Source organism: Saccopteryx leptura, chromosome 6, assembly GCF_036850995.1.
Source record: "Saccopteryx leptura isolate mSacLep1 chromosome 6, mSacLep1_pri_phased_curated, whole genome shotgun sequence".
Classification (NCBI taxonomy): domain Eukaryota; kingdom Metazoa; phylum Chordata; class Mammalia; order Chiroptera; family Emballonuridae; genus Saccopteryx; species Saccopteryx leptura.
Window position 1 is genome coordinate 130150333 of NC_089508.1, and position 27027 is coordinate 130177359.

The 27027-nt window shown below is 40.8% G+C and overlaps 1 protein-coding gene across 9 annotated transcripts in view; it reads left to right on the plus strand.

Moving 5' to 3' along the window:
- Window positions 1-27027, plus strand: part of PEAK1 (pseudopodium enriched atypical kinase 1) — a 264660-nt gene that overhangs the window by 212448 nt on the left and 25185 nt on the right. For all 9 annotated transcript variants that reach the window (XM_066342890.1, XM_066342885.1, XM_066342894.1 and 6 more), the window contains one exon: window positions 1284-1462. In XM_066342890.1, coding sequence (XP_066198987.1) covers window positions 1284-1462 — 179 coding nt within the window. The remainder of the gene's footprint in view (window positions 1-1283; window positions 1463-27027) is intronic.

Here is a 27027-nt window from a genome sequence, read left to right on the forward strand (position 1 = left end):
CATCTGGCTCTGCCAGCTCTGAAGGAATATTTTTGAAGTTGTATAACCAGCAGGATTATTTTTCTGTTCAGGTACATGCATCATTGCTGTGATGAAAGATGGATAAGAAGGTGCTCCTTCTCTGTCAGATACACAGGTGACAGATGTTCAGATAACACGTGATCAAACAGAGCACCTCCTGTAAAGACACTTGTCCATGTCACCATTCCTCACCACCAGTTGAAACTCCAGAAATAACATGTAATAGTGTATGTTTCCTTTCCTTCTTTCTCTTTGCATTAAAGAAAATAAAAAACCAGTGCTGGTGCATATTTAACAGTCTAGGAACACTTTCAGTGGACCCAGAAACCATTCAAGATGCCTGATTTTGAGTTTATTTCATTGATCGGCCCAATGCGATTTTCTAACTAAGCCAGTATTCTCCACAAATATTTAATGACCATTCTGTCCTCTTATGCTTTGAAACAACCGAATTGACAGTTCAGGTGGGGTAAGGAGTGGGGAAGATTAGAGGAAAGAGCTGTAGGCAAATAAGCAGGCAGAGAAGTGAAACAAGATTGGGAACATAATGCATTATGGGTGACCATGTTCTGGTATGTGGCCAATAGGGAGGTTCAGATTCATTTGAATGAAAAAGGATAACTAGAATGTAGAACTCTGTTTTTCATTTGTCTCGCCTGTTGTATGCATATAAAAAAGGTTGATCTTCTGTACTGGCAACAAGACCTTCCTGCGTCAGTTTACCTACTAAAACAACGGCTTAACATTTTTTTATTTAGTCTAATCTCAACTTTATTTCTGATCCTTTACTAAATGCTTAGCAGATATTTTAGTGTGCAGTAAATACTATACACTAAATAAATACTGAAGAGTAAAGTAGTTGATATTTACTATAGTGTTATAGCAGTATGGTATAGTAAATATGCTAAATACTTGAATATATCTGTCTTTAACTAGTTAAGTATTCCATTCCCTGCACCACCACCATCACCACCTCCCACTTAAAAAATAATGTTTCAGTCTTTCCCTGCTGTTCTCCAGTGTCCTCTGAGCCTGCCATACCTCCTGTACCAGACTGAATTCTCAGTATGTGTGATTCAGATAGAGATGTCAGCCCACATCAAGGCTGTCTTACATGCAGACCAGCATTTGTTGTGTCTTATGACCCATTCTTGGATTATAGGGCCAGTTATTTACATCTATGGCAAGTATATGCCATCCATAAATCTAAATTTTAGCAAGATCTTTAAACACCAGCGTGACAGTGGTCTGATTTGTTCCAGCCAGGTGACCCATGAAGTAACAGAGGATTTTTCTCTTTGGGACCCAAGAACTGTGAAGCAAGATGGTGGAGGCTGCGCACCAGTACTGCCCCCACCTGAACTGGAAAGGGCAGAGGAAAAAGAAAACGTTTTAGATCCTATAGATCTGAATCCCTGTAGTGCAACATACAGCAACTTAGGTAAGTGCCAATGTCATAAAAGTGGTATTTAAACTTTGTCTCTTCATCCAGTAGCCAAACACCATATTTCCCTGGAAAGATGGTTTATACTGCTCCAGGGAGCAGAAGTTGGACAATCAAGTTATAAATTTTGACTCACATCATAAAAAGTCTTGGTGTTTACTTGGCATGCCCTAAATACCTACTGCCTCAAGTCTTGTGCCATGTTCTAAGGGTCTGACAGTTCCTGCCTTGAGGGACTTCCCTGGAGTGCAAGAGGTAAACTTGGAAATGAAGTTAGTATAATATGATAAAAATAGTGACAGAAATATGCATGGAAGGTTTCCTATATACATAGATGGTGTCAAAAGAGTCCTTCCTGGAGATAATTTCTGAACTGAGCTAGCTAAAAAGGAAGGTGGAGTATTCCAACCAGAGAACAAGAAGGGGGTGCCAGACAGCTTGTGCAGGTGAGTAGCACATGCCGTTTGGCGTGGCAAAAATGAGAACTGGAGAGTTAGAGAATGTCAAGAATTTCAAGCTACAGGGGAGTGTTTATTCTAGGTCTGTGAAACACACTAGTGGTATTTTGATAGGGATAGCATTGAATCTGCATGTTGCTTTGGGTAGTATGGACAATTGAACACTGTTAATTCTTCCTACTCATCCGCTGGTAAATACTTCTATTTATTTGTACTTTCTTAAATATCTTATAATTTTCTCACTATAGGTATTTTACCTCCTTGGTTAAATTTATTCCTAGGTATTTTATTTTTTTGACATAATTATAAATGAGATTGTCTTCTTAGTTTCTCTTTCTGATAGTTTATTAGCATATAAAAATTCTGAATATTAATTTTGTATATTTATCAGTTCTAATAGTTTTATGGTTCAGTCTTTAGGACTCTATATGTAGCATCATGTCATCTGCAAATACTGACAAGTTTACTTTTTTCTTTCCAGTTTGGATGGGTATTTTTATTTTTACCTAAGTGAGAGCAAGGGAGGCAGAGAGACAGATTCTTGCATGCACCCCAATCGACATCCACCCAGCAAGCCCCCTCTGGGGCGATGCTTTGCCCATCTGGAGCATTGCTTCATTGCTCAGCAACTGAGCTATTTTTAGCACCTGAGGTGGAGGCCACAGAACTATCCTCAGCACCTGGGGTCAACATGCTCAAGCCAATTGAGCCATGGCTGCGGGACATGGAGGAGAGAGAGAGAGAAAGAAAGAAGAAAGAGCGGTGGAAAAGCAGGTGGTCGCTTCTCCTGTGTGCCCTGACCAGGAATCAAATCTGGGACATCCACACACCGGGTCAACACTCTACCACAGCGCCAACCAGCCAGGGCCAATTTGGATGCCTTTTATGTATATTTCTTGTCTGGTTGCTGTGGCTAAGACTTCCAGTACTGTGTTGAATAAAAGTGGAAGTACACATCCCTATCTTTTTCCTGATCCTAAGGAAATGCTTTTAGATTTTCCCTGGTAAGTTGGATGTTAGCTGTGGGTTTCTCATATATGGCCTTTATTATGTTGAATATGTTCCCTCTATTCCCATGGTGCTGAGAGGTTTTTTTTTCTTGTCATAATTGGTGTTGGGTTCTATCAGATGCCTTTTTCTGCGTCTATGGGTATGATCATATGATTTTTATCCTTCATGTACTTTATATGGTGAATCACGTTAATTGATTTGTAGGTAGTGAACTAACCTTATGTCCGAAGAGTAAATCTCTCTTGATCATGGTGTGTGATTTTTTTTAATGTATTGCTGCATCTGGTTTGCTAATATGTTTTTGTCTAATTTTGGAATCAAGGTAATTAATGATGCCCTTGTAAAATGAGGTCAGGAGCCTTCCTGCAGTTCAATTTTTTGGAATGCTTTCATAAAAATAGGTATTCATTCTTATTTGAAATTTTGGTAAAATTTACCTGTGAACCCAGGACTTTTGTTTGTTGAGAGATTTTTTATTACAGCTTCAATTTTGATTGAAGTCAATCTGTTTAAATTTTCTGTCTATTGATTCAATCATGAGAGATTGTATTTTTTTTTAGGAATTTAAACCTTTTTTCCAGATTGTCCAAAGTGTTGGCACATTGTTTGTAGTACTTTTTAAAAATAATTCTTTGTGTTTTGTGGTGTCAGTTGTCACTTCTCTTTCATTTTTAATTTTATTTAATATGGTCATTTTTCTTTTTTTCTTGATGAGTCCAGTTAAAGGTTTTTAAATCTTGTTTATCTTTTCAAAGAACCAGCTTCTGGTTTTATTCATCTTTTCTGTACTTTTTTTAGACACTTTTGTTTATTTCTGCTGTGATTTTTATTTCTTTCTTTTCACTCATTCTGTGCTTTGCTTAATCTTCTTTGCTAGTTTCTCAAGGTGTAAGGATAGATTGTTAATTTGAAATTTCTCTTATTTCTTGAAGTAGGCCTGTATTGCTATAAATTTACCTCTTAAAACTGCTTTGACTGTCTTTCATAGATTTTTTTTTGTATTAGTGTGTTTTCATTTTCATTTGTCTCAAGTTATCTTTTGATTTCTTCCTTAATCTCATGCTTAGCTCCCTCATTGTTTAGTAGCCAGTTACTTAACCTCCATGTGTTTCTATATTTCTAAATTTTCTTATAATTAACTTCTAGTTATATACCATTGTGATTGGATATCAGGCTTAATCTGATTTCAGTCTCTTAAAGCTTATTGAGACCTGTTATATCCTAACATGTGGTCTGTGCTAGGAAATGTTTTATGTGCACTTGAAAAGAATATATATTCTGCTGTTTTGGGGTGAAATTTTCTAAAATATGAATTATATCCATCTGCTTTACTGTGGCATTTAAGGCTGCTATTTTCTTGTTGATTTTCTGTTTGGATAATTTATCCATTCATATTAATTGGGTGTTAATGCTGCCTACTATAACTGTATTACTGTTTATTTCTCCCTTTATGTATGTATACACTTACATTTGGTACATAATTGTTTACAAGGGTTATCTTCTCTTGTTGGATTGATCCCCTTATTATTAAGAAATGTCTTTTTATCGAGGCAACTTGGTCACAAAGGAGGCACCCACCTCCCCAAGAATTATAGGGAATTTTCCACCACCCTACAGATATTTTAGAAGCCCTGGAGTAGTATAAGAGGAAATAGAAACTTGTGCTTTATTTTCACCTACTGAAAATCAAAAGAAAGACCTTTTCTTACTAACTTATTACTTACCTGCTGAATAGAAAAGTGCTAAAAGCACGTTTTATTTCCATGAATGCCTAGGCAGAGAAATAATTCATCAAATACCATGAATAACAAAGGTAACAAGGCAGGTCAGAAAGAAGGTGAATAATCCCCAGAAAATAAACTTAAAGACATTGGAATACTATGTAATTTAAATGACAGAGAATGCAAGGTTTAGTTCTGAGAAAATTCAGCAAAACATAAGAAGTCTTAGATAGGCAATTTAATGAACTCCGAAATAAAATCAATTGACAAAAAGTATACTATACCAAAGATATTTTAACTTAAAAAATGAGGCAAATAGGAATTCTGGAGTTGAAGAACTCAGTAAAGAGATGAAGAATGAACTAGTGAGCTTAAGAAATAGAGCATAGCCTGACCTGTGGTGGCGCAGTGGATAAAGCACCAACCTGGAAACGCTGAGGTTGCCAGTTCAAAACCCTGGGCTTGCCTGGTCAAGGCACATATGGGAGTTGATGCTACCTGCTCCTCCCCCCTTCTGTCTCTCTCTCTCTCTCTCCCCTCTCTATAATGAATAAATAAAATCTTTTAAAAAAAAAGAAATAGAGCATATTAGATGGAGTAAAGAATTAGTGATATCAAAGGTAGAAATCTAGAAATGACACAGATGGAAGAAGAGATTTGAAAGTTGTTAAAAAAACCCAACAAACTCTTAAAAAACTGACTCCATCAGAAAGAGCATTATAAGAAGAATTGGTATACCAGAGGGAGAAAGAGGGAGAGGGGAACAGAGTGCCTATTCAAATAAGTAGTTGACAAGAACTTCCCAAACCTATGGAAAGTGCTGGATCCTCGAATCCAAAAAGCAATGAGAATACATAACTATTTTAATCCAAAAGATCTTCTCCAGGGAACATTATATAAATACTGTCAAATATTAATGATAATAATTCTCCAGATAGCCAGGGAAAAGAAGAAAATAGCCTGTAAAGGGAATCCTAATGAAATAATTATCATTGCATTTTTTCAGCAGAAGTTGTAACAGTTAGGAGATAGCAGAATCAAATATTCAAACTATTAAAAGGAAGAAATTACCAGCAAAGAATTATTTATCCAGCAAAGTTATTCTTTAGATGTGAAGGAGATATAAGTAATTTTCCAGACATATAGAAGTTGAAGGAATTTACCGCCACAAGACCTGCATTATAAGAAATACTGAAGGGGGTTATTCTATCGAAACAAAAAGACAAAAATATACAAAACTATCAGTAAGATGACTAACAGACAAGAATTGCAACTCTTAATTTAGAATAGGGTGTTGTACACTTAAATATAACATAAAGGTTGAAGAAGGTAAAAATATTAGAGAAGAAGACAATATCTACTGCAATTTAGAAATGAATTTAGTGCATAAAAAGTAATTTGTGTCAACAAAAATATATAAAGGTAGGAGGTTTATGTTTCATTTGCACAGGGGAATGGAGATAAAAGGTAGTCAGAAGAAAAAGGACTGAAACTTCCCTTTGCATAACAGTAACTACACACATACAAAATTTAGAACTGAGATACATAAAAATAAAAAGAGGAAATAAGGCAAAAATTACAGAATATCAGCAAGCTAAAATAATACAAACTCAAGAAAAAAGAAACAATGGAGACACAGAGCTACCAGAAAACAAAAGATAAAATGGCTATAGGAAATCTCCATACATTAATAATCACTTTAAATGTAAATGGACTGAACTCATCAATAAAAAAACACAGAGTTGCAGACCTCATTGAAAAACAAAACCATGTGTTGCTTACAGGAGACACCTCTAAGCTGCAAGGACAAATACAGACTAAAAGTGAAAGGGTGGAAAATGATACTTCAAGCAAATGGCATTCAGAGAAAAGTGGATATAACCATACTTATAATTGACAAAATAAATTTCAAAATAAAAAGGTAACAAAGACTTAAGATGAATAATCCCCCCCTCCTTTTTTTGTAGGGTGAGAACAGAGTAGATTGTGAAGCAGACTCCACATATGCCCCAACCAGGAACCACCTAGCAACTTTTGGAGATGATGCTCAGACCAGCTGAGCCATCCTCAGTGCCAAGGGCCATAGTCAAACCAATCCAGCCATTGGCTGTGGAAGGGGGAAAGGGAGAGAAGAGGGGATGGGTGGAGAAGTAGATGGTTTCTTCTTTTGTGTGCCTTGACTAGGAATCAAACCTGATATGTCCATACACCAGACTGATTCTCTATCCACTAAGCCACTGGCCAGGGTCAATACAGACGTTTTCTAGTGATAAAGGAGATAATACATCAAGAACATAACACTTATCAACATATTTTCACCCAAGCAGAGAGCTCCAAATATAGGATGGGGCAAAAGTATATTTTCAGTTGTGAATATGTGAAACACAGAGTTCATTTTTGTATTATTATTTGTTATTGTATTATTTCTCAGACGAACAACTGTGAACCTTTTTTTGCCTCACTATGCATATAAAGCAACTATGAAACGGACAAAAGCGCAGTTGTAATACTGGACCTAAATACCCAATGAGGGCTATGGATAGACCATCCAAATAGAAAATCTGCAGCAAAATGACACATTAGACCAAATAGGCATAATCGACATTTACAGAATCTTTCATCCCAGAACACCAAATTATACATTTTTCTTTAGTGCACATGGAATATTCTCAAGGATAGATCATATGTTGGGACACATGGCTGGCCTCAACAAATTTCGGAAGATTGAAGTCATACAAGCATATTATTTGACCACAGTGCTTTGAAATGGAAATCAACTGCAAAAAGAAAGCAGGAAAATCCACTGATCTGTACAGAATGGAAAACATTACTAATAAAAAACATCAAAGAAGAAATGAAAGGAGAAATAAAAAAATACATAGAGACAAATGCAAGTGACAATATGACATCAAAACTTCTGGGATACAGCAAAAGGGATAATAAGGTGGAAGTTTATATCATTATAGGCCTATTTCAAAACAAAGAAAATCCCAAATAAACAACCTTGCATTATACCTTAAAAAACTAGAAAGATAAGGGAAAATAAAACCCATAGACAGTGGAAGGAAGGAAGTTAAAGTTAATCAAATAGCCATCAGTTTGTTGGAGCATTGTCCTGAAGTGCAGTGGTTACTGGTTCAATCCCCAGTTAGGGCACATACAGGAGCAGATTGATGTTCCTGTCTCTCTCTCTTTCTCCCTCTCCATCCCTCTTCCCCTCCCTCCCTCCCTCTCTCACTAGAATCAATTAAAAAAAAATTTTAATTAAATAAAAATTGGAGAAGAATGGAGTGATCTAGACTCTAGTCCGATGGCTTTAGGCAACCCCTGTGTTTTGGTCGTTCGACCCCCGCCGGGGTCGCGACCCACAGGTTGAGAACCACTGCTCTAGAGAATGAAAAGACAATAGATTAAATCAGTGCAACAAAGAGCTGGTTCTTTGAGAAATATTAATAAAATTGACAAACCTGGCTAGACTCACTAAGGAATAAAGTAAAAGGTCTCAAATAAAAAAATCAGAAATGAAAGAGAAGTTACCACAGAAATACAAAGGACTATACAAAAATATCATGGTAGAGCATACACCACAAAATTCAATAACCTAAATGAAATGGACAAGTTCTTAGAAATATATACTCTTCCTAGACTTCATCACTAAGAACTGGAAAATCTAAACAGATGAATCCAAGGTAAGAAATCGTAACAATCATCAAATACTTTCCAAAACGAAAAAGTCCAGTACCGGATGGCTTCACTAGTGAATTCTTCCAACAGAAGATTTAATGCCTATTCTTTTTAAACTCTTCCGAAAAATTGAAGAGACAATACTTGCTAACTCATTTTATTAGGCTCTCATTACACTTATACCAAAACCTGGCAACAGCAACAAAAAGAATATTACAGACTGATATTACTGAAAAATATGGATGCAAAAATCCTAAACAAAATTCTATTATATCAAATACAACAGTACATTAAAAAGATAATACATCAAGTGAGGTTCATTTCAGGGGTATAAGGATGGTTCAATGTTCACAAATTGCTAAATGTGATACATTATATTAACAAAATAAAGGATAAAATCATGTATCAGTAGATGCAGAAAAAAGCATTTGACAAGATACAACATCCATTCATGGTTAAAACACTCAATGAGAATAGAAGAAAAGTACCTCAACATAATAAAGGCTATGTATGACAAACTCTCAGCTAATATCATACTCGGTGGTAAAAACAAACCAACAAACAAACAAAAAAGAAAAACCTGAAACCTTTTCCTCACCACTATTATTCAACATAGTGCTGGAAGTTATAGAAAGAGCAATCAGGCAAGAGAAAGAATTAAAAGTCATCCAAATTGCAAATGAAGAGGTAGAATTGTTACTTTTTTTCAAACAACAGGATTCTTTAGTAGAAATTCCTAAGGGCTCCACAAAACAAAAAACAAAAACAAAACCAACATTAGAAACAATAAACAAATACAACAAAGTTGCAGGATATAAAATGAATGTACCAAAATCTACTGTGTTCTTATTATATACTAACAATACAATTTCAGAAAAAGAAATTCTTTTAAAAAAGCAATTCCCTTCGCAATTGCAACAAAAAGAATAAAATAGGAATAAACTTAATGAATTGTGAAAGACCTATACACTGAAAACAATTAGACATAAGTTTAGTACCTATGTTAATGAACATTTTGTGCCAGACTCCTCTGGCCTGAAAATTTCTGTTAAGAAATGAGCTAACAGCCTTACGGGAGCTCCCTTGTAGGTGATGAGATGCTATTCTCTTGTTGCTTTTAAGAGTCTCTCTTTGGCCTGATCAGGCGGTGGTGCAGTGGGTAGAGCATCAGACTGGGATACAGAGGACTCAGGTTTGAAACCCTAAGGTCACTGCCTTGAGCACAGATTCATCTGACTTGAGCCCGGGCTCACAAGCTTGAGCGCTGGGTCGCTGGTTAGAGTGTGGGATCATAGACATGACTCCATGGTTGCTGGTTTGAGCCCAAAATTTGCTGGCTTGAGCAAGGGGTCACTCACTCTGCTGTAGCCCTCTGGTCAAGGCACATATGAGAAAGCAAATGATGAACAACTAAGGTGCTGCAACAAAGAATTGATGCTTCTCATCTCTCTCTCTTCCTGTCTCTCTCTCTCTCTCTCTCTGTTTAAAAAAAAATCTCTCTTTGCATTTAACCTTTAGCATTTTGATTATGATGTGTCTTGGTGTGGGCCTTTTTGGGTTCATCTTGTTTGGGACTCTGCAGTTCCTGCACTTGTACGTCTAATTTCTTCACTGGGTTAGGGAAGTTTTCATTCATTCATTATTTCTTTCTTTTTTTTTTTTTTTTTTTTTTTTTGAGAGGCAGGGAGCCAGAGACAGATTCCTGCATGGGCCCCAACTGGGATCCACCTGGCAAGCCCCCTATCAAGCAATGCTCTGCCCATCTGGGGCCGCTGCTCCATTGCTCAGCAACCAAGCTATCTTAGCACCTGAGGCAAGGCCACCAAGCCATCCTCAGCACCTGGGGCCAGTTTGCTTAAACTGTTTGAGTTATGGCTGTGGGAGGAGAAGAGAGAGGAGAGAGAGAAGGGGGAGGGTGGAGAAGCAGATGGTCACTTCACCTGTGTTCCCTGACCAGGAATCAAAGCCAGGACTTCCACACACTGGGCCAATACTCTACCACTGAGTCACCCAGCCAGGGCCTAATTATTTCTTCAAATGGGTTTTCCATTCCTTGTTCTCTCATCTCTCTGTGGTATCCCTATGATGTTGTTCCAGCAGTCCCTTAAACTATTCTCCATTTTTAATTTCTTTTTTTTTTTTTTTTTTTTTTTTGCTGCTCTGATCAGATGTTTTCCACTACCTGTCTTCCAAATTACTGATTTGATCCTCTGCTTCATCTAATCTACTGTTGTTTCTTCATTTCAGTTAATTGTATTATTTATTTCTGACTGGTTCTTTTTTATGATTTCTGTCTCTTTTTGTAAGTTCTCACTTAGTTCATCTATTTTTTCCCTGTGTTCCTTGAGCATCCTTACAAGCAGTGTTTTGAAGTCTATATATAATAGATTGCTTTTATCCAGGTAATTTAGTTCTTTTTCTGGAGATTTCTCCTGTTCTTTTACTTGGGAATGTTTCTTTGTCTCCTCACTTTAGCTGCCTCTCTGTCTTTCTGTGTATTAGGTTGATCTGCTATCTCCCAGTGTAGGTACAGTGGCCTTATGTAGTAGGTTTCCGATGGGGACCAGTGGTGTAATCTTCCTGGGCATCTGAGCTGGTTGCTCCAAGAGTGTCCCATGTGTGGTTTGTGTGCACTGTCTTGTTGTAGTTGAGCCTTGATTGCTCTGAGCATGTCAGTGGTTGGGACTGACCCTCAGGCTCTGGCTGGGAGGACTGGTTGTGACTGCAGCAGGTAAGTTGTACAGGAGCTGACCCCACATAGCAGGGTTTATTAGTGTGAGGTTTGATGCCTGCTGAGTTCACACTTTGGGTATGGCGTTTGTGGAGCTAATTGGGTAGTTTTCTGGTGTGGTCTAAAACCACCAAGTATGTTCATTCTGAAGCCTTTTGGGTGGGGTGTAGTGCAGACCCAGGTCAGTTGCTTCCTGTGCCCAGCCTAGGGCCACCTGGTAGGAGCTACAAAGTGATCTGTGGTTGGTAGTCACCTGTGATGGACTTGGAGACACCTTGAAGAGGCCAACACCAGCTGTCCCTAGAGCTGGGTGTAGGCCACTCAGCAAGAAGTACAGGGCACACCAAAGTCATCCACTGCTTATTTGGCATTTGTGGATCTGTGAGAGATTTTAGGGAAGTCTGCAGCATGGGCCAAGGCCAGCCCATTGGGAGAAACAGCTGCTGAAAGAGCTTTGGGCCCGTGCCTTGTTGAGTGGAAAGGTGCCTCAGGGTGGGGCTTAGTGTTAGCCATTTAATGTAGAGTTTAGATTGTGCCCACCTGCACATGCCGGCTGGGTGGGAGGAGGCCTCAACAGAGGCCTAATGGCACCTTTCAGCCCTCAGTCCTGTAGAGAGCTGCCTCTTCAACCCTTGCCCTGAAGCCAAGTAACTCAGCTCCTCCCTGCACTTTTGTAGGCTGTCCCTTCACTGGAGCTGAGGACAAATGTTTGTGAGTCTCAGGCTCTTTAAGATGATGCTAGGTCTACAACAGCCCCACTTCTTACCTTAACTGAGTCGCCGCTGATTTACACAGCCAGATGTTTCAGAGACTCCTGTTTCTGGCTCTGGTGCTCCAGGCTGGGGACCCCGGTGTTGAGCTGGGACCTCCACAGCTGAGATGCCCCTCTCGATTCCTAACCACCACACGTGGGTGTGGGACCTCCCACCAGTCTTGATAAGGCTTCTTTCTTATAGCCTTAGTTATAATTCTGTTCAGCTTGTCTTCAGGTGATTCTCGAGAATGGTTGTTCTGTAATTCAGGTGTAATGTTGATGTGGTCATGGGAGGCAGTGAGCACGTTTCCTTAGTCTGCCATCTTGGCTGGGTATGCCCAGGGCTGTGGTTTAGAACAGTAGTCCCCAACCTTTTTTGGGTCACGGACCAGTTTAATGTCAGAAAATATTTTCATGGACCGACCTTTAGGGTGGGACGGATAAATGTATCATGTGACTGAGACAAGCGTCAAGAGTGAGTCTTAGATGGATGTAACAGAGGGAATCTGGTCATTTTTTTAAAATAAAACATCGTTCAGACTTAAATATAAATAAAACGGAAATAATGTAAGTTATTTATTCTTTCTCTGCGGACCAATACCAAATGGTTCACAGACCGGTACCAGTCCGTGGCCCGGGGATTGGAGACCACTGGTTTAGAACATCCGTTCTGCAGGCTGCCACGTAGGGCTGGACTAGTATTGTGTTTGGCTATAGGTGATCTGGTTGTTGGAACCTCTTGCAGGACTACAGAAAGGGATGAAAGGAGAGGTCTCAGCTAAGCAAAAGGGGAATCCTGTATCCAACTCAGCTTAACAAAAGCTGCTGTGATTTGGCAATTCCTCCAAAAAGCTACTGACCAGCCTGACCAGGCGGTGGCACAGTGGATAGAGCATCGGACTGGGATGCGGAGGACCCAGGTTCAAGACCCCGAGGTCGCCAGCTTGAGCGCAGGCTCATCTGGTTTGAGCAAAGCTCACCAGCTTGGACCCAAGGTCGCTGGCTCGAGCAAGGGGTCATTTGGTCTGCTGGAGACCCACGGTCAAGGCACATATGAGAAAGCAATCAATGAACAACTAAGGTGTCACAACAAAAAACTGATGATTGATGCTTCTCTTCTCTCTCTGTTCCTGTCTATCTGTCCCTGTCTATCACTCTCTCTGACTCTCACTCTGTCTCTATAAAAAAAATAAATAAAAGCTACTGACCAACTCAAATATTTTTTCATTTTGCTTAAAGACCACTCTCTGGGGTTAATTCAGATGCTTTTTTTGTTGTTATTCTTAACATATACAGTATAAAGCAAACTGTGTTTTATTTATAGCTGGATTATTAGATTCCAGAGCTGTACTATCCAATATGGTTAGTAACCATGAGCCACATCTGGTTACTGACATTTACACTTATTAAAATATAAGTAAAAATTCAGTTTCTTAGACTCATTAGCAGCATTTCAGTAGCTTTGTGTGGTTGGTAGCTGCTATATCGGAGATGCAGATAGAGAACATTTTTATTGTCACAGAGCATCCTGTTGGGTTGAGCTGCTTTAAGGGAATCAGTAGCTTTCGGGGATGTGTCTTGTGTCTCTGGGCACAAAGGTCATGCTACCTTTATGCAGCTGACAAATTCCAAGAGGTGGCCTTAGAGAATGAGCGTTTCACTATAACAGTGGTATGAGATGACAGAACACGCAGGATCTGTAACACCCCAAACCAATGGTGGGATTCAAATAACAACATGTCTTTGCCCTAATGACCATTTTAAGTATAAAAAAATGATATACTGAAAGGTAGTTTATTATTTCATGCATTTAATACTTATATAAGAACAATAAAATAGGTACACAAAACTAGATTATTATAATGCCAGTGCCCAAGGCCAGGCAGGTCCACATTGGATTGAAGCAGACGGTAGAGAAACTGCAGAGCCAGAAAAGCGTTGGGCCATTTCATTCAATAAAGTCTCACAACGGAGGACAAGCACACAGGTAGGGAAACCGCCTCCCAGGCAAACATACAGCAAAAATGGTCCCTCACAGTGGTGGGCAGGCAATCCACGCATCCACAATCCCCCATCTCTCTAGAGCATATGCACCCATAGCCTTATATAGGACACGCACACGTGCCTCTGCCACGTGCTCACGCATTAATCAAGCAAAGTGCTTGCAGCCCATAACCCCATGAGCAAGCCTAATACCACTGCCCCACAATTATAAGAAAGAGGTTTTTTTTTGTTTTGTTTGTTTGTTTGTTTGTTTTTCCTTCTCTGTATTTTTCTGGTTGGAAATGAGGAGGCAGTCAGACAGACTCCTGCATGCGCCTGACTGGGATCCACCCGGCATGCCCACCAGGGGGTGATGCTCTGCCCATCTGGGGCATCGCTCTGTTGCAACCAGAGCCATTCTAACACCTGAGGCAGAGGCCATAGAGCCATTCTCAGCGCCCGAGCCAACTTTGCTCCAATGGAGCCTTGGCTGCGGGAGGGGAAGAGAGAGACAGAGAGGAAGGAGAGGGGAAGGAGAGCAGATGGGTGCTTCTCCTGTGTGCCCTGGCCGGGAATCGAACCTGGGACTCCTGCACGCCAGGCCGATGCTCTACTACTGAGCCAAACCGGCCAGGGCCGAGTTTTAAAATATTAATGAAAAAAATACTAAATAATACCTGACAAAAAAACAATACAAGTTGTCACCCCCTGGTTGTTTGACACCTTTTCTCTTTATAATATGTTTGTTTACTGAAGTAACAAACATGAGTGTGGGGCAGCTGTGTCAGGCTTGCTCACTGCTGTACCAGCTGCAAGCACTTTGCTTAATTAGTGGTAAGCACTTGGCAGAGGCACGTGTGTGTGGCCTATATAAGGCTATGGGTGCATGTGCTCTAGAGAGATGGGGGATTGTGGATGGCAGGTTGCCTGCCCCCCAATGTGAGGGGCCATTCTTGCTGTTTGTTTGCCTGAGAAGCGATTTCCCCTGCCTGTGTACTTGTCTTGCCATTGTGAGACTTTATTAAACAGAATGGCCCAACATTTTCCAGCTCCGTAGTTTCTCTACTGTCTGCCCAAAATCATTGTGGACCTGCCTGGCCTTGGCCACTGGCATTACAGCGAGGGAATTAAAATGTAATATTTTATCAAAGGTATAATGATTTTTATGAAATAAATAAATAAATATTACAAGCCTAACTCCATCTAATTTTTTTCACCTATGGACCGATTGCACATTACTATGGGCTCTTAGAATATGCTGTTGCACAAATGAACATTAAAAAAGAGTAAGGAATGTAAATTTGTGATTCCCACAGTTGAGAATGTGGGGCAGCTGTGTTAGGCTTGCTCGTTGGTGTACTAGCTGCAAGCACTTTGCTTGATTAGTGTGTGAGTACGTGGCAGAGGCACGTGTGCATAGTCTATATAAGACTATGGGCGATTGAGCTCAAGAAAGATTGGGGATTGTGGATGTGCAGATTGCCCGCCCGCCACTGTGAGGGGCCATCTTGCTATTTGTTTGCCTGAGAGGCAGTTTCTCCTGCCTGTGTGCTTGTCTGCCATTGTGAGACTCTATTAAACGAATGGCCCAACACTTTCTGGCTCCGCAGTTTTTCTACCATCTGCCCAAATCCAGTGTGAACCTGCCTGGCCTCCACCACCAGCATTACAGGGTGGCTGCCCAGGTGCCCACCTTAGAACCCTGATTACAAGTGCCATTTTAACAACCTATTTGCCAACCTCAACAAAAACCTAGGTATTGATTCTGCTGAACCCGTGCAAACTGGCTGAATCCTACCACTGACCCAAACTGAATTTATAGGGTGTCAGCCACTGAAAATGATTTCCCAAAGAAATGATAGGACATTGTTTTAGATCCGACCTTCAACATTTTTCCCATATTTCTTATGTTTAACTCCAAATATCTAGAATTATTGCTAATTATTTATGTGGCACACCTGACTGCCTTACCAGCCTGCTGAAATCAGGACTTATGATGATTCTGCTGGGAATCAGCTGATGTCATCGTTCTTCACACACTAGGAGTGCTCTGGTCACTGCATCTCAGACAATTCTATCTGGGCTGCTTTCCTTGGCAGAGTTTCGGCTTGCCCCTCCATTGTGTGCCTGCTAACCTAGCACCTTATTTAAAATACACGGTAGATATGAAGAACATGTTCAAATGAATGAGCCTTTGACTCATTTCTATGACAAAAATCATTTTTTTGCCTTTGACTTTGTAAGGTTCCCAAGTTAGGGAAATCGAGCTCTCCTCAGCAAAGATCACATTGGAAAATCTCAGGTCTGTTTGTTTTCCATTAATTAGCTGGATTTTTTTTTCTAATATGAGGCTTAATCAAGAGGTTTATATTGATGGAATTATATATGCTGTGCCTCAGTTTTCTCTTTGCACACCCATAGTTCTCTTGTTTATCTGGAGCATCCCCTTAAGGCAGCTCACGTCAGACACTGCAAGAACACGCCTGAAAGCCTCGTCTCCCCAGCACGTTCCTTGGCAGTGTGCTGGTGGTCAGTGTTCAGTTTTAAGGGGTGGACATACTTAATGTCATCGCGTTGCTGGCCTTGATCCTGGAATAATATTATCATAAATAGCAGCTTTAAAAAAAAATTATTGTGGAGAATACATGATCATTTGTTCAGTTTCTCAAATAATCACTGAGGAACTCTGGTGGGCCAGACGTTACCCTATACAACATAGTTAATGATTTGAACCATAGATTAAACAATTATATATTTTTATATTATCTGGGTGTTTTAATGTGAGGCAGCTGTGTTAGGCTTGCTTGTGGGTGTACCAGCTGCAAGCATTTTGTATGATTAGTGCATGAGCATGTGGCAGAGGCACGTGTGCACAGTCTATATAAGGCTGTGGGTGTTTCCCCTGGGTGGCTGTTCTCCCAGATAGCTCTCCCGCCACCATGAGGAGCTCTTCCTTGCTCCCTGGCCCTTACTGCGAATAGCAGGGGAGTTTTTTTATTAGCTCTTTCCCTTTTGTTGTTTATTTGCTCACATGTCTTTGTGAGCCTCCAATAAACAGGTATAGCCCAACCCTTTACAACTCTGCAGTTCCTCTACTGTCTGCCCGAATTCAATAGTAATCTGCCTGGCCTCAACCACCAGCATTACATTTTAAAAAAAGAACAACCTGAGATTGATAGCTTTGAATATTTGTTTTAGCATTTGTTGTAATTCCTAAAAATGTAATTATTTCTATTTAAAAAGAAATCATAGTTGTCATTTCTAAAATTAGCTGCATTCACATCTAAAAATAGTTTTTAATACACTGGGATTAGTTGGCAGAGTACAGTATTCAGATTACACAGAAAATTTACCAGCAAATAAATAATGTCTGTTCTTTGAAAGGATTTCACTTGTGAGGTCTTACAAAGTGGACTCTGTCAGCTGCTGCACCGCTGACCATCTTTATAGTAGTCTGCATATCTTTGAGGTTAAGCCCAAAGTGGGTTTTCTTGGAGCTTAGTTTTGTTTTATTGTTTGGCATGAAGTTGATGTCCCCTGTGGTTTGCTGGTTGGTACTTACATTTGACTGTCAGAGGACCCAACACAGGAATAATGGTTGTAGTTTCGAACCTTTCCTTCTGAGCTGCCAGAAGGTGACGCTGTGCTATCCAGGTGGAGTCACAGGAGTGGCTGGTCACTGGACAGGCTGGTGGGCAGTGGTGGTGGGAGGCATCTATATTTGTAAACTTCCCTGTTGTCTCTCAGTTTCAAGGTGACCACCTCTTTTGTCTTCTTCCCATTATCAGCTGCATTATTTGTCACAAGCCATGGGAAAAAATAAGGATGAAGATCAAAATTTCAATTTAAATAGATATATTCCATTTATTTTTGCTTTGTAATGCTGGTGGCCAAGGCCAGGCAGGTTTACATTAGATTTGGGCAGACATTAGAGAAACTGTGAAGCTGGAAAGTGTCAGGTTATACCCGTTTATTGGAGGCCTGCAAAGACAGGAAAGCAAATAAACAAAAGGGAAAGAGCTAATAAACAAAGGAAAATCTTCTATTCGCAGTAAGGGCCAGGGAGCAAGGAAACCACACCTCATGGTGGCAGGAGAGTGATCTGGGAGAATCACTGCCCAGGGGAAGCACCCATAGCCTTATATAGGCCATACACACATGGCAGTGCCACGTGCTCATGTACTAATCTGGCAAAGTGCTAGTAGCTGGTAAACCAGCAAGCAAGCCTAACATCACTGCCTCACATTCAGCCACTTTAGGGTTGCTTGCTTCACAATCTACATGAAAGGAAACAGAGACTACAGCAACAGCAAAAGTTACACAATAAGTACAAAGGCGCCCTTCACAATGTCTCCCTGAGCACTTTGCCCAGGTGTCACCTGAAGGCCCACCTCTAACTTCCTACCCTGTGGTAGATAGGAGGGCCTGAATAGTCCAGGGCTATGTGCATGGAAACCGTAAAGTATCCTTGGTGCATCTCTGCAACTGGATGAGAACTAGTGCAGGAGGGCCTCCACAGGTGCCGCAGGCCCCTCCCCCCATCAGAGTCTCTCATAGTACTGTCCATGAGCAACATGTCCATCCATCAAGGGAGGCAGTGCCCCTCTCTGGTCATAGTTCAAGAGTCAGTCCACAACAACCAAAAAGCCCGTCAATAGATGACTGGATAAAGAAGATGTGGCACATAGACACTATGGAATACTACTCAGCCATAAGAAATGATGACATCGGATCATTTACAGCAAAATGGTGGGATCTTGATAACATGATACGAAGTGAAATAAGTAAATCAGAAAAAAACAGGAACTGCATTATTCCATATGTAGGTGGGACATAAAAGTGAAACTAAGAGACATTGATAAGAGTGTGGTGGTTACGGGGGGGGGGAGGGGGAGGGGCACAAAGAAAACTAGATAGAAGGTGACAGAGGACAATCTGACTTTGGGTGATGGGTATGCAACATAATTGAACGACAAGATAACCTGGACTTGTTATCTTTGAATATATGTATCCTGATTTATTGATGTCGCCCCATTAAAAAATTAAATTATTGCCTGACCTGTGGGAAAAAAAAAAAAAGAGTCCACGATAGACAGCCCAGCTATCTGTGCAAATCGCCACGTTAAAGATTCATCACAGGCAACTAGAAATACAGCTCTTTGTTAACGGACCTCAGCATCTTTCCATAGTATGCTGTTCGTTGCGATAAGCCTCATCCAGACCCCTCAACAAGTTCACAGGGCCTGGCGGGGTCAAATACATTCAAGGCCTGTGTTGCATTAATGTTCTGTTAGCAGCTGCTGCTATAAAAAAAGCACCTATTACCTTCTAATGCCAACACCTGCTGCACATTAGAAGAGGACCAGTGGATTGTCAATTTCCCATGGGGCCACTGGCCCCCGCCCATCCCTGTCAGATGGGTCCCTTGCCCTTCTCCTATTCAAACTGGGACAATGGGTCTTGGGGATCCTGTAACCTGAACACCAGCCATTTTCCTGGCAGATGCCGGGCTACCTGCTTTATCCGTTTTTTCAGCATCTGGAACCTCTATTCTGACTCAAGCTGCCGCCAAAGCTCTAATAAGACTTTAGATTTGCCATCTAATTTCTCTCTATTTGCCTCTGCCGCAATCAAATCTACCCACATCTGTGTTCGAGTAACTTGCACAGGCCAGTTTCTCTTGTTAGTTGGGGCAGGGGGCAGCACAAGCAGCAGCCCTCACAATCTTACAGTCCATCTCTGTTCTGGAGAGCGTGATGCCATCCACCCCCTATGTCCCGCAGCTTTGAACACTGTCCACTACGCCAGAGATAATGCCAGTGGCCAAGGCCAGGCAGGTTCACATTGGATTCGGGCAGACAGTTGAGAAACTGCAGAGCCAGAAAGCATTGGGCCCAGAGGCTGATTAAGATTTGTTTCGGCCTCTGGCACAGAAGAAAATATTGGGCCCCTTACATTAGAAAAAAGTGTAAAGTTGGGGTTTTGTGGGGCCCTTCAGAAGTTGGGGCCAAGGCCGCACTCTTAAATCTGCCTCTGGTTGGGCCATTACCATTTAATAAAGTCTCACAATGGCAGATGAGCACAGAGGCAGGGAAAACCGCCTTTCAGTCAAATAGTCAGCAAAGTGACCCCTCAGAGTGCTGGGCAGGTAATCTGGGCATCCACCAACCCCTTGAGCGCAAGCACCCATAGCCTTACATAGTCCATACACCTGTGGCACTGCCATGAGCTCATGCACTAATCAGGCAGAGGGCTTGCAGCTGGTATACCAGCCAGCAAGCCTAACTCAGCTGCCCCACAGAGAGACAGACACGGGGCTGACTCCTAGGATGCAAACCTTGGGTGGTTGAGTGAAGCCTGCTGGGGTCTTCAAGGGGTAATTGAAGTTTTAAGTGGAGATTGAAAGAAGAATAGTTGTTTTGGAGTACTGTATGTGCAAACCGTAGAGCTTGATAGGGAAAAGTGAATGCTGAATTGAGGAACAACTAGTAATTGATTTGGGGTCATTTAGTGCACAGTGAAAGGGGCAGAGGAGAATGAAGCAGTGCCGAAGCAAGGCTGTAACATGAGTGGCATGTTTGTAGCCACTGAAAAACTATCATCTGTGATCCTGATAATACCCCATATGAGAGCCTTAAAAGATTGTTCTGGCACCTACAGGTTAACTGAAGGTAGGGAGACTAAGCAGAAGCCCATAACATTCCTGTCTTGTTGTAATAAAGAGCTGATTTTACTCATGTCCTTGCTAGGTGTATTTAGTCCTGGTGCCCTCATACTCTCTGAGGCACAACAGAGGGCAGTTCTTAAAGCAAATGCTTGGTGTCTTCAGTGATAGTGTTTCTCAGTCGCTCTCTTTGATATAGTTATTTTGAGTTTTTCAATAAGCAATAATCTTTAAAATGTTGATCTTTAGAAATAATTTTTTTTTTATTTTCTTTCTATTTATTATATCAGCCTTGTAAGTTTAAGATCCTCATAATTATTTTCCTTCTAAGGTACTTTAAACACTCTTGGCTTCTTTGAAGTAGAGTCACTAAATCCCATGTTCATCATTTGCTTTTTAGAATGTGACATAGGACCTTATCTGTAAGTCCAAAGACATTCTTAAGAGGGTAGAAAGTAAAGAGTTAGAGTGTGGAGGCTCAGAAAGAGAAGGAAGTAAGGTTTGAGTGCTTCAGAAGGGTATGTTTGTCCCAAAGAACGTTTTCAGTCTATTGCAAGACAAATTAACAACAGTCTGTTTTTTGGGGTTTTTTTAGGGAGCTGTTGTGCCTCAGAAACACAGTATGTGAGATGTTATGGTCAGGCCCTCCAAAGGGCAATCATGAGAGGAATGTACAGGATTAAAAGTTTAAAATAAAACAGCTAAGATACCAAGCTTTTCTTTTAATTGATTTAATTTTTAAAATGTTTAAATTGATTTTACAGAGATAGAGAAGCATTCATTTGTTGTTCCTCTTTTTTTTTTTTCTTTTTTTTTTTGACAGAAACAGAGAGTCAGAGAGAGAGACAGATAAGGACAAACAGACAGAAAGGGAGAAAGATGAAAAGCATCAATTTTTCATTGTGGCACCTTAGTTGTTCATTGATTGCTTTCTCACATGTGCCTTGACAGGGGAGGGGAGAGGTGCTACAGCAGAGTGAGGGACCCGTTGCTCAAGCCAGCAACCTTGGGCTCAAGCCAGTGACCATGGGGTCTGTCCATGATCCCACACTCAAGCCAGCAACCCTGCACTCAAGCTAGCGACCTCGGGGTTTTGAACCTGGGTGCTCTGCATCCCAGTCCAGTGTTCTATCCACTGCGCCACCACCTGCTCAGGCTGTTGTTCCTCTTATTCATGCATTCATTGATTGATTCTTGTATGTACCCTGACTGGGGATCAAACCCACAACGTTGATGTTTCAGGATGACGTTCTAACCCACGGAGCTACCTGACCAGGTCCTAAGATACCAAGCTTTTAAAACATTGACCCAGTATATATCCCAAAAACTCAGAAACATTGATACGTAAAGACACATGCAGCCCCATGTTTATTGCAGCATTGTTCACAGTGGCCAGGACATGGAAACAACCAAAAAGCCCATCAATAGATGACTGGATAAAGAAGATGTGGCACATATACACTATGGAATACTACTCAGCCATAAGAAATGATGACATCGGAACATTTACAGCAAAATGGTGGGATCTTGATAACATGATACGAAGCGAAATAAGTAAATCAGAAAAAACCAGGAACTGTAATATTCCATACGTAGGTGGGACATAATAGTGAAACTAAGAGACATTGATAAGAGTGTGGTGGTTACGGGGGGGGGGGGAATGGGAGAGGGAAAGGGGGTGGGGAGGGGCACAAAGAAAACAAGATAGAAGGTGACAGAGGACAATCTGACTTTGGGTGGTGGGTATGCAACATAATTGAACGACAAGATAACCTGGACTTGTTATCTTTGAATATATGTATCCTGATTTATTGATGTCACCCCATTAAAAAAATAAAATTATTAAAAAAAAAAAAAAAAAAAAAAAAACACATTGACCCAGATGATTGCAATTCAGTTCGGAGAACTTTTCTTTCTTGGAGGAAAAAATGAAAACAGAAAACACTTTTAGACTTGGGAGAATGACATGACCTATGGAAAGGGATGTGGGCGCTCAGGGTGTCATTTGGAATGCAGCAGTCTCTGACTCCCGTGCAGAGAACATCAATCGTTGTCATTATCTTCTCTCTGCCTTGACTGTCCATTTTCATTGTGGAATGATGACCAGCTCTGCTCTCTCTGCTCTTCAGTCCGGCAGCCATTCTGCACACTTGCTACGCATCTCACCCCATGCCAGGTTCTGAGAGAATGTTACAAAAAAATACATATACACATTATAAATGGCTAAAAATTCTATAATAGAGCAAAAAGTGTGATGAGAACAAAGGGGAACAGAGGAAGAGGTGATGGTTCCCAATTTGGATTAGGATGGTTTCAGTGGAGGGGCTGCATGAGCTGGGCTTTGAATGGCATACCTTTACAGAGGCAGAATTTATAAATAAAATTATGGAGCACAGTGACAGAACAGGAAGTTAGCGATGTGTGTGCGAGGGGTGATGAAAACAGTGGTCGGTAAGACTGAGCACCCTGACCAGCGTGCTGAGGAGTTTGGACTTGACATCCTGTAGATGGTGGGAAGTGCATGATTAACCCTCTTCCACCTCTTCTGATATTAAAGAGCTGCTGCTGGTGATTGACCTTGACCTTGTCACACTTGCCAGTACTGAGGTAATAAAAATATTTCTGGACCCGGGTTCGATTCCCGGCCAGGGCACACAGGAGAAGCGTCCATTTGCTTCTCCACCCCTCCGCCGCGCTTTCCTCTCTGTCTCTCTCTTCCCCTCCCGCAGCCAAGGCTCCATTGGAGCAAAGATGGCCCGGGCGCTGGGGATGGCTCTGTGGCCTCTGCCTCAGGCGCTAGAGTGGCTCTGGTCGCAATATGGCGACGCCCAGGATAGGCAGAGCATCGCCCCCTGGTGGGCAGAGCATCGCCCCTGGTGGGCGTGCCGGGTGGATCCCGGTCGGGCGCATGCGGGAGTCTGTCTGACTGTCTCTCCCTGTTTCCAGCTTCAGAAAAATGAAAAAAAATAAAAAAATAAAAAATAAATAAATAAAAATATTTCTGGAATCCTCCATTCCTTTCATGTTCATGGTTATTTTTGCTTTTTCTAATTTGGAGAAATGGGTAGAAAATGGCACCCCATAAAAGTTCTTCTAAAGTCCACATTGGAAGGGGGAAGAATAGGTTTATGTTTCTAGTTTTTTACCTCTCTTCCTTCCTTCTTCTCTTTCTCCCCTCCTCCCTTCCCATTCCCTCCCATCCTCCCTCCTTTTCCTCCTTTTTCCCTCCCTCTCTCCCTGTCTCCCTCTTTCCCTCCCTTTCTCCTCCCCTTCCTAGCTCCTTTCTTCTCTTCTTCCATCCTCCCTGTCTTTCTTCCATCCTCCCCTCCTTCCTTCCATCCTCCCCTCCTTCTTTCTATCCTCCCCTCTTTTCTTCTGTTCTCCCTCCATTCCTCTTTCAGCCAGACTTTTGCTTGTTGTCCTATATATACAAATGAGAGAAAATCTCTCCCCTCAATGAGCAATCCTGTAGGGAACTCAGAGACACACACCAAGTGTTTTGTGTTCACAGCATACATCTGAGGTCCTGAGGAAGGAGAGGTCAGTTTTGGGGAGTGGTGTAAGAAACACTCCTCAGAGATGGAACAATTAAAGAGGAGAGGAGAGGGAAACTGTCCCTGGAAGGTCACATGAGCACAGACACAGACAGCAGGAAGTAGCCAGATGTACTGGGGACACTGCAGGCAGTTTGTCAGCTCTGACCTTAGAATGTAAGAGAAAGAGGCACAGCCAGCGCCAAGTCATGAAAAACTTGCAAAGAAAATTCTGTCTTTGGGATCAGACTCTCAAGGACAGTTTTTTAAGTAGAGAAGTGCCATGATCAACTTTGATGTTTGGGAAAGAAAACTCTCTGTAATGGCAAGTGTGGTGAAGGAGGCACAACTGGAGGCTGTGGTCACAGGAAACTTGGCAGTCATTGGGCAAGGATGGTCAGGGTTGGGGTGGCTAGTGCAGTTGACTGCTTCTGACACTGACCACACTTCATCACCAAAAGATCTGGGTCACAGCTGGAAAGTGAAGGTTTGTCACAAAGTATATTTCTGTCATCTTGTAAATAAACCATAGTTTGACTTCTCACATTAGCTGGTTAACAGTAGGGCTGGAGAGGCTCTAGGAGGGAGGCCTCACCACCCCAGGAGGAGTTAGGTAAATGCCGCCCTTAGATTCTGGGGGATGTTATAGCTACAGAGGGATGAGAAGATGTAACTGAAAACTGAATTTATGCTGGTTTCTAAGAATGGGTTGTTGACTTGCTTTATTGAGATATAATTAAAATTCACCTGTTTAGAATGTGCAGTTTAATGAGTTTTAGTATACGGTATTCACAGAATTTTAATGCCATCACCAGTACCTAATTCCAGAACATTTCTACACCCTAAACCAAAACTCACTCATAGTCACTGTCTACTTTATTCTCCCATTCTCCTGGCCCCTGCAATCACTAATCTACTCTCTGAATTTATATATTTTTGGACATTTTATATAATTGGAATCATAATGTGGTCTTTTGTGACTGGCTTCTCTTGCTTTGCATAATATGTACAAGGTGCATACTGGATGTAGCACATATCAGTGCTTTCATTTCCTTCATGGCTGAGTAATGCTTGGTTATATGACCACAGTACAGTTTGCTTATTCATTCATCAGTTGATGGACATTTCACTTTCCACTTTGGGGCTGTTATAAATCATGTTGCTATGAACATTTGTGTGCAAGTTTTAGATTCCCACTAGCAATGTATGAGGGTTTGAATTTTTCCATCTCCTCACCACTAGTTGAGTGGACGTGAAGTGGAGTCTCCTGGTTTTGGTTTGCGTTTACCTAATAAGTAGTGTTGAGTGAGCATCTTTTCTCTTTTTTTTTTTCTTTAACTAAGAGGAGGGGAGGCAGAGACAGATTCTGGCATGCGCCTTGACCAACATCTACCCAAAGCCCACTAGGGGGCGATGTTCTGCCCATCTGGGGGCGTTGCTCTGTTGCAACTAGAGCCATTTTTTAGCACCTGAGGTGGAGGCCATAGAGTGATCCTTAGCACCCAAGGCCAACTTGCTCTAATTGCTCCATGGCTGTAGGAGGGGAGGAGAAGAGAGAGAGAGAAGTGAGAGGGGGAGGGATGGAGAAACAGATGGGCACTTCTCCAGTGTGCCCTGACTGGGAATTGAACCTGGAAGATCTACATGCTGGGCTGACACTTTACCACTGAGCCAACCAGCCAGGGCTTGAGCATCTTTTCCATGTGCCTATTGGTCATTTATAAGCTTTTAGAAAAATATCTATTTAATCCTTTACCCAGTTTTCATGGGTTATTTATTATCTTGTTATTATAAGAGTTATTTATTAAATACAAATCTCTTCATATATATAATTTGCACTTATTTTCTCCCATTCTATGGGTTGTCTTTTCACTTTCTTGAAATTGTCCTTTGAAGCACAGTTTTTTATATTATGAATTCAAATTTAATTTTTCTTTTGTTGCTTGTTTTTAGGCGTCATATCTAAGAAATCACCACTTAAACCAAGGTTGAAAAGATTTCTGTTTCCTTCTAAGAGTATTATGATTTTAGCTCTTATATTTAGATCTTTGATAAATTTGAGTAAATTTTGATGTACAATATGATGTAGGGTTAGCTTTATTCTTTTGTATGTAGATAGACAGTTGTCCCAGCACCACTTGGTGAAAAGACTATTTATTCCCTGTTGAATTGTCTTGATGCCCTTGTCTAAACTGGTTGAAATAGAAGCATTTATTTCTGTACTCTGAATTCTATTTCATTAAACTACATTTCTGTTTTTATGCCAGTACCCTTCAATCTTGATTACTGTGATTTTGAAGTAAGTTTTGAAATCAGGAAATGTGAGTTCTCCAACTTTGTTCTTTTCAAGATTTTTTTTTTTTTTTTTGGCCACTCTAGATCCCTTTTATTTCTATATGAATTTCAGGATCATCCTATCAATTTCTGCAAGAAAGCCAGCTGTGATTTTATAGGGATTACATTAAATTTGGTAGTATTTCCATCTTAACATATTATGTCTCTGATCTATAACATATCTTTCCTGTTTTTTAGATCTTTAATTATCTTTGATACTTTTCAGTATATGTCTTACACTGTTTTTGTTAACTTTATTCCTAAAAACTTTATTGTTTCTGATGATGTTGTAAATGGAATTTTCTTAATTTAACTTTTATATTCTTTGCTAATGTGTAGAAATACAGTTGATTTTTATATTGATTTTGTATCCTGTAACTTTGCTAAGCTGGTATATTAGTCCTAAAAGGTTTTTGTGGATTCCTTAGCACATATTTATATAATTATTATTTAAAATTATACCTGTTTTTTTCAGATCAGCAAAATATTTATGTTTTATGTGCTACAGAATTTTAGTAATTAGTTTCTGTGTGCTGCAAGATCAAAAGGATTGAAAATTGCTGGTCTGTGATCCTTTTCATATGTTGCTGGATTCCATTTGCTAAGATCTTTTTTTTTTTTTACAGAGACAGAGAGAGAAAGTCAGAGAGAGGGATAGATAGGGACAGACAGACAGGAACAGAGAGAGA